At 35.7% G+C, this 12,937-nt stretch overlaps 1 protein-coding gene across 4 annotated transcripts; it reads left to right on the top strand.

Moving 5' to 3' along the window:
• The first annotated feature begins 965 nt into the window (after positions 1–965).
• Positions 966–12,590, top strand: LOC100784345 (cyclin-C1-2). Of its 4 annotated transcripts, none has more exons than XM_003552058.5 (10): positions 966–1,255; positions 2,058–2,156; positions 2,256–2,362; positions 2,819–2,858; positions 4,117–4,161; positions 4,400–4,518; positions 4,660–4,774; positions 5,283–5,333; positions 10,406–10,553; positions 12,267–12,590. In XM_003552058.5, exons 2-10 carry the CDS (start codon positions 2,125–2,127, stop codon positions 12,369–12,371), a joined length of 762 nt encoding a protein of 253 aa, XP_003552106.1. In that variant the 5' UTR covers positions 966–1,255; positions 2,058–2,124; the 3' UTR covers positions 12,372–12,590. The 4 variants fall into 4 exon arrangements, 3 of the variants coding, with proteins under 3 accessions (XP_003552106.1, XP_040868291.1, XP_040868292.1); XR_001386255.3 differs by lacking the exon at positions 12,267–12,590 and adding an exon at positions 10,135–10,233 and having other exon boundaries at positions 1,028–1,255; positions 10,406–10,555; XM_041012357.1 differs by lacking the exon at positions 12,267–12,590 and adding an exon at positions 10,706–10,980 and having other exon boundaries at positions 1,028–1,255.
• The last annotated feature ends 347 nt before the right edge of the window (positions 12,591–12,937 follow it).

Genomic DNA, 12,937 nt, shown 5'->3' with positions numbered 1-12,937 from the left:
CCTTTGTCATTATCTTTTGTTGTCATCATTGTTATCATCAAAACACCTTTGAATCATTGTTGATTCATCATGAAACTTTGCTTCCACAATCTTCATGTCAAGCCTTTCTTCTTCCTGAACACACATGGTCATTAATTCATTGATAGACCGTTTGTCCTTATGTGTTGTAGGAAATCTTAAACGACCCATATTCATGCGGAAGGGTGTTCAAAATGAAGTGCACCAGGAATGACTCAAACATATCAACCTCTAGTTTCTTAAGTTGAGTTGAAATATCTTGCATTGTCATTATGTACTCACGCACACCTTTCACACTGGTGAGCCAAAGAGAGGAGAACTTCATGATCAGGGTGCTTGCTAAAGTCTTATCTGAAGTAATGAACTGGTCATCAATGGCCTTAAGCAAATCTCGGACCTTTTCATGCTATCCCAGTCAAGATTTTGGTCTTAATGAACATCATGCTGAGCCGGTTGGATCGCTCCCACTGCTCATATAGCACAACATCAGCTGAGCTACTTTCATAAGTAATTACAGGTGGTTCATCTTTCCTTATAGCATATTCTATGTCCATCCACCCCAATTGCAGAAGAATTCTCTCCTTTCATATCTTATAGTTATCTCCTTTGAGTTCGGGAATATCACATTGAATATAAGAAAAACTAACGGTCTAAGAAGCTGCAAAATTCAAAAGCTTATGTCAAAATTTGAGGCATACTAATCTTAATTGTATCTTTTACCAATGTAAACATACTAGAAAATTGAATCTTGAGACATAAAAATTGTCTGTCGACTAAATTTCTAATTCAATAAGAAAAAATTAAACCTTATGATAGAATAATCAAATTACATACTCAAATTCATGCTTTACGGGTACAATATAAAAATAATTTAATTTCTATCTCAAATATTTACTTTTGATAAAATCGACAAATTATACATACCTCATGATGCTTATGGGTAAATCATGAAAAATAATATCATTTTATCCCAATTAATTATACAAATATAATAAAAAATCATGTGAGAAAATTCATTATGTGCACACTCTTCAAATTCACCGCCACTTCTGCCGCCCTCCATAAGCTCCGTCGCCGCCCCTTTTCCTCTCAGTCTCCGATCTCTGATCCCTCCGATGGTGGCAGCATCGTAATTTTCCGCGGCACCGTCGACGGCACCTCGAAAACCTTGAGACCCAGTGTCTTGGTTTCTCGCAAGTCCAGCGATAAAGGCGTCGTTCTTCAAAGAACTCAAACGGTAACCTTTCTTTCTTTCTTTGTTTTTCTTGAATTATTGAATTTATTGAGATTAGTGTGCGATTGAACCGAGGGATTATGCTTGTTTGTTCAAAATTCACTATTGTTAGGGTTTGATTCGAACTTTTGGGATGTATGTTAATGTGTAATTTGAATTAAGGGTTTAATGTGAGTAGTGGAGAGTGAAAAAGTGGAAATTCTGAAATAAAATCACTTCATACTTGATTCAGAACAAAAATACGTGAATGTGGAAGTTTATTTAACAATTGCCAAACGAGAAACCGAACACGTGAAATCAATTAGGAACAAAGACTGGTGGTTTATCCACTAACTCTTTTCTTATGTTTCGTTCTTAAATGTCCGTCTCTTTCCACAACCAATACCGAAGTGAAATCCTACGTTGTCTGTTTTTTATAAGCCCCATGTTGTCTCTTTTATGTTTATTCATTTAATGCAAAATTTATAGTCTTTTCTTGTTTAATAAAGATTTTAAGTTGTGATTTGCTGTACCCACTTTCTTGTATTGCCCAATTTAGTATTTTTTAACATTTTTTTATTATGCCCTTTATAATGAATTTTCATATATAAGATTTTGAAATTTGATACTTAATCCTTTGAGCTATCGTTGCACAGTTGAGTATTTTCTGCTCCCATCGTCAATTGCTTATCTCATTTAGCTCTCATCCTTTATGTTTTCTGCAATTTTCGTACATTTCCCATCATTAGAAAAGGTAGAACATTTAAATTTGGATCAATATTTAATGGGGTTCATTTTTTCTAAATGGCTTTGCTTCACTTTGCAGCTGCACGGTGTTTGTCCACTGTTTTCTGCTTCCTATTTGCCTGAGTTTATCTGATCTCTGAAGAAACATGGCTGCCAATTTCTGGACATCATCTCATTAGTATGCTTAATCTTTCTTTGCCCCTTCATGGATCCTTCTTTCTCTCTTCGTTTGCATTTGTGTTCTTATTTGGGATTCATGGGGTTATGGGTCTTGCAGCAAGCATCTTCTGGATCAGGAAGATGTGGATATGGTGAATCCACTTGACAAGGAAAAGGGTATCACACTGGAGGATTTTAAGCTTATTAAGATGCACATGGCTAATTGTAAGATCTTTGTTATGTCTTCTTTCAATCTCTACCATACTTGTATTTATGCACCTTATGCCACTGCTTTGTTCTCTAACCTTGCGCTTTTTTGGTTGTTGCTTGTAACTATCATTTGTATGCTTGTTGATGTGGTGTCAGGTTCTGAATTTGTAGTTGCTACTGACATCCTTAGGTTTGTGTGCTAGGGATTGGCTTCAAAGGAAAATTCCTATACTTTTTTTTTTTGATAATAGGGAAATTCTTATACTGATCATTCATTGCTCTCTTATTAGCTCTTATGATATCTTTTATGGAATTTTTTTTCTTGCTCTTGTTTTTAAGATTTTGCAATCGATGTTTATAAAAGTAAATCATAAGGGCTATCACTTTTGATATCTTTTGTTTGCTATAGAAGTGTTTGATTCTTATTATTTATCTTTACTGAATTTCTGTGTTCCTTTCTTGCTTGTGCAGATATTTTGAAATTGGCTCAACAAGTAAAAGTGAGGCAGAGGTGTGAACTGAATTTCTTGAGTATTTCTTAAATATGCACAATTCATCTAAAAAATTTGTGTTTATAATATGCTGCATCTTAATGTGGGAAGGATCGGAGGAGGGGTATAAAATGAAAAATAAATTGAATTACTAGAGAAAGATTTGTATATTAGTTTGATATTGTTGGCTTAAACTGTGAGTAGTCCGCAATGCATGAAGGGAAAAGAAAGGAATTGCCACACTTCTTGAGGCCAAAGGCGCCTGGTGGATAAACAGAATATGAAGTATATGAACCATGTTGCTTATTTTCCCTGCCTTTTTCAGCACACTTTTATTCCTTTTCATAAATCTTTATTTTTCCTAACGTTAAAATTTATCCAATTAACAGACTTTTCATAAATTCCAATATATGAAAATTTAAGTTGTTTGTGAAACTTATATACCTGTCTGGCATGTTTAATATATGACTGCATTTTGATTCCCCAATAAACAAGACTTGACCTTCAAGCTTGTATTGTATGACATGGGATGTACTATTATTTTGTATACACAGTTTCAACATTAGGAAGTTTTGAAAATAAGCTGAATAATTAGGATAAGTAGGCCATTATGTCACAACTAAGCCTCCTAATCTGTCTTTCTGAACAAGGTGCTATTTGTATAAATGTCTGGCTTGTTTGTCACGTTTAGCTTATGCATGTACTTATACACCAATTTCTAGAGATTCTGCAAAACCATGAATAATAACTATGACTGCATAGCTATGCCATGTAAATTTACAATGTAGTTGTTGGATTTCCTTTTTAAAGTTATTAGTTTAATTTATGCATTATTTTTGTTTATTGGAAGTTGTGTATTTATGTAAAATCGGGTTATTATATCATATAATTGATGTGTGGAATACATTTGTAATTTCATAAATCTCTGTTGATTTCATTTGATATATTTGGGATGGAACATACTAGACTTTTAATGATGATCATTTTTATATGAAAAGGAACTATACCCATATTGCCGTAAGTAATAATGCTTCCTTATCTTTCCCCATCAATAAGTGTGATGAACATGTAAAATATTTAAATTAGGAGTCAACTCAACCATTAGTGATACCACTTATCTATCTCAATGTATTTGCAAAGTGTTAAGTCTGTCCTAAATTTTTGTGGTCAAGAATGATAAGAAAATTTTCATCATTTTGTCAAAACTTTAACCTCTTTTGCCATTTATTTTGTGTTAAATGCCATAATCATTTCTAAATATGTTTGTCAATCTTTCAGGGTTGTGGCCACAGCAATTACATACATGAGGCGTGTTTACACCAGGTATGTGTCGTGAACTTGTAAACCTCTAGTGTTGGGAAGAAGTTGATCCTGAAATTGTTGATTCTGTTTTTTTTTTTTTAAATGAAAGTTGAATTTATGTGCTTGTCTTGTCTGAATGTCCAGGCTGTTGTCTTATTCATAATACTATCTTCTTCTGACCCTGGAAGTTGTAGTATATGCCTAATAAACTTCCTTAACAAGTGTCAACTGATGACTATCTTCATTTTTTCATTTGAAGGAAGAGTATGACTGAATATGATCCACGTTTGGTAGCTCCAACATGCTTGTACCTGGCATCAAAAGCAGAAGAAAGCACAGTGCAGGCTCGGCTTCTTGTATTTTACATTAAAAAATTATGTAAGCTGTGTTAGCTTATAAATTTGTCTTATTTTGCTTCATGTTAACTTCTGATCGTAAAAGTGAATAATTTGTTTCTGAAGTTGTCTCATGCTATTATATTTCCTTTCTATGCTGAAAGCACAGTGATTTTGTATGCAGACACTGATGACAAGTATAGATATGAAATCAAGGACATACTTGAAATGGAAATGAAGATTTTAGAAGCGCTTAATTATTACCTGGTTGTATACCATCCATACCGTTCACTATCTCCGTAAGTGTTTAATAAAGATTGGTTGTTCACTGTTCAGTTTTTGCACACAAGAGTGTTCAAATTATAAAAAAACAATTTTATTTGTTCATACTTTTCTGGGGCAGAAAGCTTGCAATTTTAAGGGTATTTCCCACACAGCTTCGATCTATCTAATCACGCAAAAGAGAAATTAAAGACAGAATAAAAACTGAATCACCTAGTTTAGGAATCCGATTTACTTTTTCTTTCTAAATAACATATTGAGCTAATCAAAAGGTAATAAGATATACAAACAAACTCGTAAACATGTGACTAACAACAAAAATGGACAAGTATTCATTGTTCCTTTATTTCTCAGTCTTCACATTACTGTCAGCAAGCAAGTCAAACAAATACAATGATGGGCATTTTAGCTAATTGGATCCTGTCTAAGTTAAATGTTGGTGATGGAAGAACTGGTCAACATTCTTTCCATTTAGATTATATTCATTTATAATTTCTCACAGTCATTATAATGATAATTCTCCAGGTTGCTTCAGGATGCAGGTCTGAATGATCTAAACATGACTCAACTAACTTGGTAAGAGTCCTTCCTTTTGAACAGATGAAACAAGTTTCTAAATAGGTTTTCCTTTCTTTTGTTCTTATTTTATAATTCCCACTTTATCTCCTTGTCCTTCCTTTATTATACGCTTAACGTAATTTGAAATAAAGAAAATGCCTTGGACACTTGCATTAGAATTTCTCTTATTGGAAGGAAATTAAGATAAAATTAGCTTAGTTGGAGGACCAGGAACCAACACCAGCATCTTTGCACTTCCTTTATCTCTTGAGGAATTATTTTCTTTAAGGAAAAGAGGAAAAAACACAGTATAGGATATTGTGTTTGTCTGGTTTTGTAAGCTTGTAAGCAGGGAGGTGAGACTTGTACTTGTCCCCATTTAAGTTATTATAGAATGTCTTTGGTTACCCTATATGGTTAGCTCATTTCCTTTATCATACTCAAGCACTACCCCTTCCACTGACATCAACTAAGTGTTTCATGTTGATTCTTCGCATGTCACATAATTGTCATTTGTTTGCATATAAATCATGGCATTTTCTTAAAAAAAGGCTGAAGAAAAACTGTTGGCCAGTATCATCCCTTTTTGCCAAAATTTTATTAAGTTGTGTATATTTTATGAAATTTAAACAGAGTGACTCTGATAAATATATATTTTATATATCTGTTTAGATACTAGAGAAAACATAAGATTTGTCCTTGGGATACCAATGTATGGAGATGAAACAGTTGTTGTTGTTTTTTTTTTTTTTTGTTGAGTGTATATGTAGTTCATTTTCATGACATCATGAAGTGCATTTAGTGAATAAATTAAACTTAACTTTCGGTGCAAAGTCATATAAAATGAAGACAATAGAAGCCATTGCAAAATATGTTTGCTTAAAACACCTTTTTATGGTACCTGAAATGGAAGATGATAGGAACAAATCAAAATGGAACAGATTTGAAAAGATGAAACATAAATTTTTATAGATAATTGAGATATTGTATTACACAAGTTTTCGAGAGCCTGTCTCTCCACAATTTAGATTCTTCCTAATTCCAGAATGACTTTCCTATTCTGGTTTACTTCTATTTATACTACATCTAATGGACACAACTATTCTGAATGGTTGTGATTGTTCCCAAGGGTCATGCCCCCTTGATTCACATCTCCTGACCTTGCACCCCTTGGACAGATCATAACGGTTGGTCGTGACTGTTCCCAAGGGTCATGTCCCCTTGGTTCGCATCTCCTGACCTTGCACCCCTTGGGTGGATCATAACGGTTGGTCGTGACTGTTCCCAAGGGTCATGACCCCTTGATTGGTTGTGACTGTTCCCAATGGTCATGTCCCCTTGATTGGTTGTGATTGTTCCCAATGGTCATGTCCCCCTGATTCACATCTTTTGACCTTCCACCCTTTGGGTGAATCGTAACTATTGGGTGGTTTACACCCTTTGGGTGGATCATAATTGTTGGGTGGTTTGCACCCCTTGGGTGTTGTGCGTCCTGCTGGTAGTGGTCCATGGTTATTGCTTCTCTTGCTCGTTGTTTGTGGGTGTACACCTTGGTGATGTGTGGCTTATGCTTATGCTTATCAATACCCCTGCCTAAAAGACTCACCTTGTCCTCAAGGTGATAAGTCAGAAAAACCTCTTGGGATTTAGTCACAAATTCCCAACTATTTTCACTGGGAGGGAGATTTTGCCATTGAATTAAAACTTCCACGTTGCCAGGTTGTAATTCACAAATATCTAAAACAGAATCTGGATAAGCTTGTAATTCCTGATCCTCAGATAACGTAGGTAGTAAAGGTTGGGACTGAAACGAGTCACCAATGGCTTTCTTGAGGAGAGAGACATGGAAGACTGGATGAATTTTACTGTGAGATGGAAGATCCAACTTGTAAGCAACAACACCCACCTTGTTTAATACCTGGAAAGGATCATAAAACTGAGGGAAGAGTTTTTCATTAATCCTTTTAGCCAAGGATCTTGTCCTGTAAGGTTGCATCTTCAAGAACACCCAATTACCGACTACATATTCTATGTCCCGGCGGCGTTTGTTGGCATTTGCTCGCATGATATCTTGAGACTTCAACAAATTTTCTTAGAGTAGCCAATAATTCATTCTGAGCAATTGTTAGTTTATTGACTTCTTCAAGGCGGGAAGGAATGGTGGATCCCTTGAGAATGTGAGGGGGATAATTTCCATACAAAACTTGGAAAGGAGACATCTTGCTTGAAGCGTTATAATTGGTGTTAAACCAGAATTCTTCCCATGGAGGACGAGAGGCCCATTTCTTAGGCTTTGTCCCAGTTAAGCACCATAAATAAACTTCCACGCAATGGTTGACAACTTCTGTCTATCCTTCAGTTTGGGGATGATATGCTGAACTGAACTTAAGCTGTGTACCTGCTGCTTTAAAACGGGCTTTCCAGAAGTTGCTTGAAAACAAAGGGTCACGATCTAAAACAATGGAAGACAAAAATCCATGCAATCTTACAATTTCCTGTAGAAAAACTGCGGCTACTTCGGTAGTGGTGAAGGGATGTCCTAATGGTATGAAGTGGGCATATTTAGTGAGTCGGTCAACCACCACCAGGATTGTATCCTTCTCCTTGGATTTGGGCAGTCCACCAATAAAATCCATAGAAATATCTGTCCATACTTGAGTAGGAATGGGTAATGGCTGTAGCAATCCTGAATGTCCTCCTATCGATGATGAATGAAATTCTTTTAAAAAGATTGGAATCCGGGAGGAAGATTCGGATAGCACCAATTTCTCCTTGTAAAATAACTTCTGATCCCTCAAAGTATAGCCCATATGAGATGCGGGATCAATAATCAGGTCTTGCATGATTTTCTATAACTTATCATCTTGTTTGATCTCTTCTGTCCATTCCTCGAAATCATGAATTTGTAAGACTGCCATGGCACAATAGGAACTTCTCCTGGAAAGGGCATCGGCGGCAGAATTTTCCTTTCCTGGCTTGTACTGTATTTCAAAATCATATTTTGCCAATTTGAAAATACATTTGTATTGTTCCTCATTGAGCATCCTCTGTTTTGTCAAAAATTTCAAACTTTTTTGGTCAGTTTTGATAATAAAATGGTTTCCCAGCAAGTAGTGTCGCCATTTTTGGACCGTTTTCACGACTGCCATCAATTCGCGATAATACACCGATTTCCTTTGGTTTCTTTCGGATATGGTAGTGCTCCAAAAGGCTAGGGGCCTTCCTTCTTGCATTAGAACCGCTCCTAATCCAGATCCACAAGCATCAGTTTCAACCACAAAAGGCTTTGAAAAGTTAGGTACTGCTAATGTAGGCAAACTGGTCATGGCTTGCTTAAGTTGTTCGAAGGCAGTTTGCGCCTCTGGATTCCATTGGAAGGCATTTTTCTTCAACATGTTGGTCAATGGCCTTGTTATTTTTCCATAATTATGAACAAACCTCCTGTAATAGCCAGTAAGGCCTAAGAATCCCCTTAAGCCGGTGACATTCTTGGGCGTAGGCCATAATGTCATTGCTTAAAAATTCTGAGGATTTGCGGATACACCTCCAGCGGACCTTTCGAATTGCTCAACGTACTCTTCCACCGTTTCTTCTGGTTTAAGTGCAAGGAGGGTGGCAAAAAGTTTGAGAGTGGCTGAAGTTGGGAATCTTTCAAGAATGACAACTTTGAAATTGCCCCATCCAATATCAGAATTGCAAGTTTCCCACCATTGGAACCCAGATAGACAACTTTGAAATTGCCCCATCCAATATCAGAATTGCAAGTTTCCCACCATTGGAACCCAGATAGCGCCTTTCCATCTAGCACCACCATAACTGCTTGAATTTTCTCTTCCAGTATATCTCTCATTTGAAAGAAGCGTTCCAATTTATTTATCCAACTATAAGCATCTGATTCCCCATCATATATGGGGATTTCCAATTTTCTCCATCGTTCTGTTTTTCCTTCGCCGGTGTGGTTTTTGGGTGTCTCTTCTTTATTGGTGGAACCTTTGGGTGTGCCATCATTTGGATGCTTGAACAAATTTTCCATCATGGCTTTTAAGCACGCAAAACGTGTTTCAAGTTGTTGTTGTCGGTCCTCTATTAGCATCTCCAAAATTCTCTTAATTGTGTCTGGATTTTTAGAATTAGATCAAGTTGTCACCATTGTTGGAAACAGGCATCGGATCGGTGCTCTGATACCAAATTGATAGGAACAGATCAAAATGGAACAGATTTGAAAAGATGAAACATAAATTTTTATAGATAATTAGAGATATTGTATTATACAGGTTTTCGAGAGCCTGTCTCTCTACAATTCAGATTCTTCCTAATTCCAGAATGACTTTCCCATTCTGGTTTACTTCTATTTATACTACATCTAATGGACACAACTATTATGAATGGTTGTGATTGTTCCCAATGGTCATGTCCCCCTGATTCACATCTTTTGACCTTCCACCCTTTGGTGAATCGTAACTATTGGGTGGTTTACACCCTTTGGGTGGGTCGTTACTATTGGGTGGTTTGCACCCCTTGGGTGTTGTGCATCCTGCTGCTGGTGGTCCATGGTTATTGCTTCTCTTGCTCGTTGTTTGCGGGTGTACACCTTGGTGATGTGTGGCTTATGCATATGCTTATCAGAAAAAGTTTCAGACTTTCAGTATTCCTGACTATGGGCACTATGTTTATCCTTTCTTTGGTCAAGAGCTTCAAAGCTCAGATTAATTACTTGTTTATCATTTAATGCATATAGTCACTATAACAATGATAATAGATGATGATTCATTGTTTCTGACATGTCTAATTATGGAAGACATAACTGTTTCATTCCTAGGAGCTTGGGAACTGTTTCAACTTTACTGTTGCTATGTTAGAGTCTTCTCTCATTTGCTTTTGAATGTGAAGTATCCTTCAAGAAAGTTGCATCAGTGATGTAGGTAGCTGAATCTATTTATTTAGAAACTTCATTTTTTTTCGCATCACTATTAACTATGATTTTCTGTTGAGCTAGCAGCTATCTTGCTAATATTGTTGGAATTACAACTTCTATATATTAGTAGTTTTGTTGGATGAATTGTGAGAAAGAACATGAATCATGCTGTCAGGGGGTTTGTAAATGACACATACAAGATGGACCTAATTCTTGTACATCCTCCGCATTTGATTGCTTTAGCTTGCATATACATTGCTAGTGTGCTCAGGGAGAAAGACACCACTGCTTGGTTTGAAGAACTTCGTGTTGATATGAACGTGGTGAGTATTCCACTGTATTTCTAAGCACTTGTTTGTTATATCTTCAATTAGGTATCTTAGCCTGTTACTTTCTCTTTTTTTTTTTCCCATTTACTTCTTTCAGAATTTCTTGTTAAATTTGACAATAATCATAAAATGAGAAAAATTGTTAGGAACCAAGAGGTTTCAATACTAAAGGTCTATTCGAGGAGGCAAAGGAACGGACAAGATGTAATGGGCGACTTATTACTGGGAAGCCCAGATAGTAAAATAAGTAGTTAGAGAGGTCTGTTTGACAGTTAGGGAGTTAAGAGGAGAGGGGCTTATAAATATCATTGTTAATTGAATAAGGGGGGTCATTCTTGGGAATTGTAATAACTATAAACTGATTTCACTGTCGGAGAAGGGGTTTTCCCTTGGCAGAACAGAATAATAGAATTTTCTCTGATACACTTCTCCCTCATTTCTCTTTCTTTCTCTCAATTCTCTGTCTTGATCTTTAAGGACCTATCACAAATTTACACGGTTTGGCTTTAGGTGAAGATGGTAAATAAGTTTGCTAAATGTAGAAACAAAGAATACACATGTGGTTTAGTTCCATTTTATATCTAAAAAACGAAAAGGAAATGAGTTGCTTAATTCCGCAATCTGAAATACACCGAAAGTACCTCCCATCATTATATCCCATAATAGTGGGATCTCACAATAGTATCTGAAATATTTTTCTTAAAGGCACACACCTCACTGCCTAAATCTCTATTGTGATACATCTCTCATTCTCGAAAGACCCAAACTAAATGAGATCTGAGGATGTCTTGTAAAGTTACATGCACAGCCTTTATGTTTAATGCCCCTTGGTAAAACCACTGGCTTGTGTTAAAGCCAAATAATCCCATATTATTTGTCCTATTCCTATACAATCGTGAATAGATTAACTAAAAAACATGGCCTTCCATGCAGCTAATAAATTAGTTAATAACCTTCACCTTTAACCAATTGATTGAGAGGCAGTCAAAAGAGGGTCTGCATATTCAACAATACAAACCACGTTGTAACTCTGCCATTTCAGCTTGAAATCCCATCTCCATAGAAGAGCGAGCTTATCATTGTATTGTACAGTATTAGGACAGTAACACAGTTCCAATGTCATGTTACATGAACTTCATGTCATAGAGTTGTATTGGAACCACGTTGTAACTCTGCCATTGTATTGGAACCACGTTGTAACTCTGCCATTTCAGCTTGAAATCCCATCTCCATAAAAGAGCGAGCTTATCATTGTATTGTACAGTATTAGGACAGTAACGCAGTTCCAATGTCATGTTACATGAACTTCATGTCATAGAGATCAACTATTAACCAAATATGAGCGGGAAAACATTTTGATGTTTGTGAACTACTCAAAACAGGATGTGCTTTGTTATGTTTCATATATGTTCTGGAGAAATGCTATTAGAATTTATTAGATACTTTATGGGGAAATGACTGAGCAGTGAGCACTGATTAAAGTAAGTTGTGCTACTTTACGTGCTATACCAAATACTAAGTCAGTATAACTCTTTAGAGGAAGTATTTTTTGATAGAGGTCCAAAATGCACTAGTGATTTTGCTGCCTCACCAGTTTAAAATCACTTTGTTGCAAAAGTCCTGAACTTGCACTAGACTAGAGTTCTACTCATGTGAGTGGTAAAGAAAAATATCTCTTTTAAATAATTGTTTATGTTCTTTTGACAGGTTAAAAACATATCAATGGAGATACTTGATTTTTATGAAAGCAATAGAATGTTCACTGATGAGAGAATCAATTCTGCTCTCCAGAAGTTGAGCTTGAGACCCTAGAAATGACTGTAGATGAGTCAATGCTGAATATGTGGAATGAAGTTAATGCTATTGTGGCTGGTCTGAATAATTTTTCTCGGTCACTTTATGATTTTTGTCAATGACATTTTTTACAGTAGAACGCTATCTAAATGTATCCAAAAGGGCACATAATATTGGGGTCAATTCAAAGTGTCCTATTAAGAGCATAAGGATAATGAAAAAGGTGATTCTCGATGATAGAATCTTGTTTTTTTTTATCTATTTATTGTCATAAATCGATTGTACTAAACTGTCTACAATTTTTTTTCTGATTACTAGTCTACAGTTTTTTTACCATTATTTAGTGTGATGAAACAATTTATAATTGTTCTATGGGTATTAATTCCTCTGTAAGACAAATGCAAGGTACACTTTTCCCCGTTGAATACAAGTTAGCCAAAATATGGCTAAAGCATTTAATTATTTTTATATACTTTTCAATTTTCATACTTTATGTTTGGTTTGATTGCACTTTTAGTCTATTTATTATAATTAATTAGTAATTTTAATTTGATAAAGCTTTTTTACGTAAGTCAATTATAATT

Source organism: Glycine max, chromosome 18, assembly GCF_000004515.6.
Source record: "Glycine max cultivar Williams 82 chromosome 18, Glycine_max_v4.0, whole genome shotgun sequence".
In the NCBI taxonomy this organism is placed as follows: Eukaryota; Viridiplantae; Streptophyta; class Magnoliopsida; order Fabales; family Fabaceae; genus Glycine; species Glycine max.
This window is presented reverse-complemented; position numbering and strand designations above follow the sequence as displayed.

What these genes read in the sequence shown, in the direction of transcription:
- LOC100784345 (XM_003552058.5), top strand. Translation starts at nt 2,125, where the DNA reads ATGGCTGCCAATTTCTGGACATCATCTCATTA. An exon ending in TAAGATGCACATGGCTAATT is followed by an intron (nt 2,363 to 2,818) that starts GTAAGATCTTTG and finishes TTGCTTGTGCAG; the next exon opens with ATATTTTGAAATTGGCTCAA. An exon ending in AACATGACTCAACTAACTTG is followed by an intron (nt 5,334 to 10,405) that starts GTAAGAGTCCTT and finishes TCATGCTGTCAG; the next exon opens with GGGGTTTGTAAATGACACAT.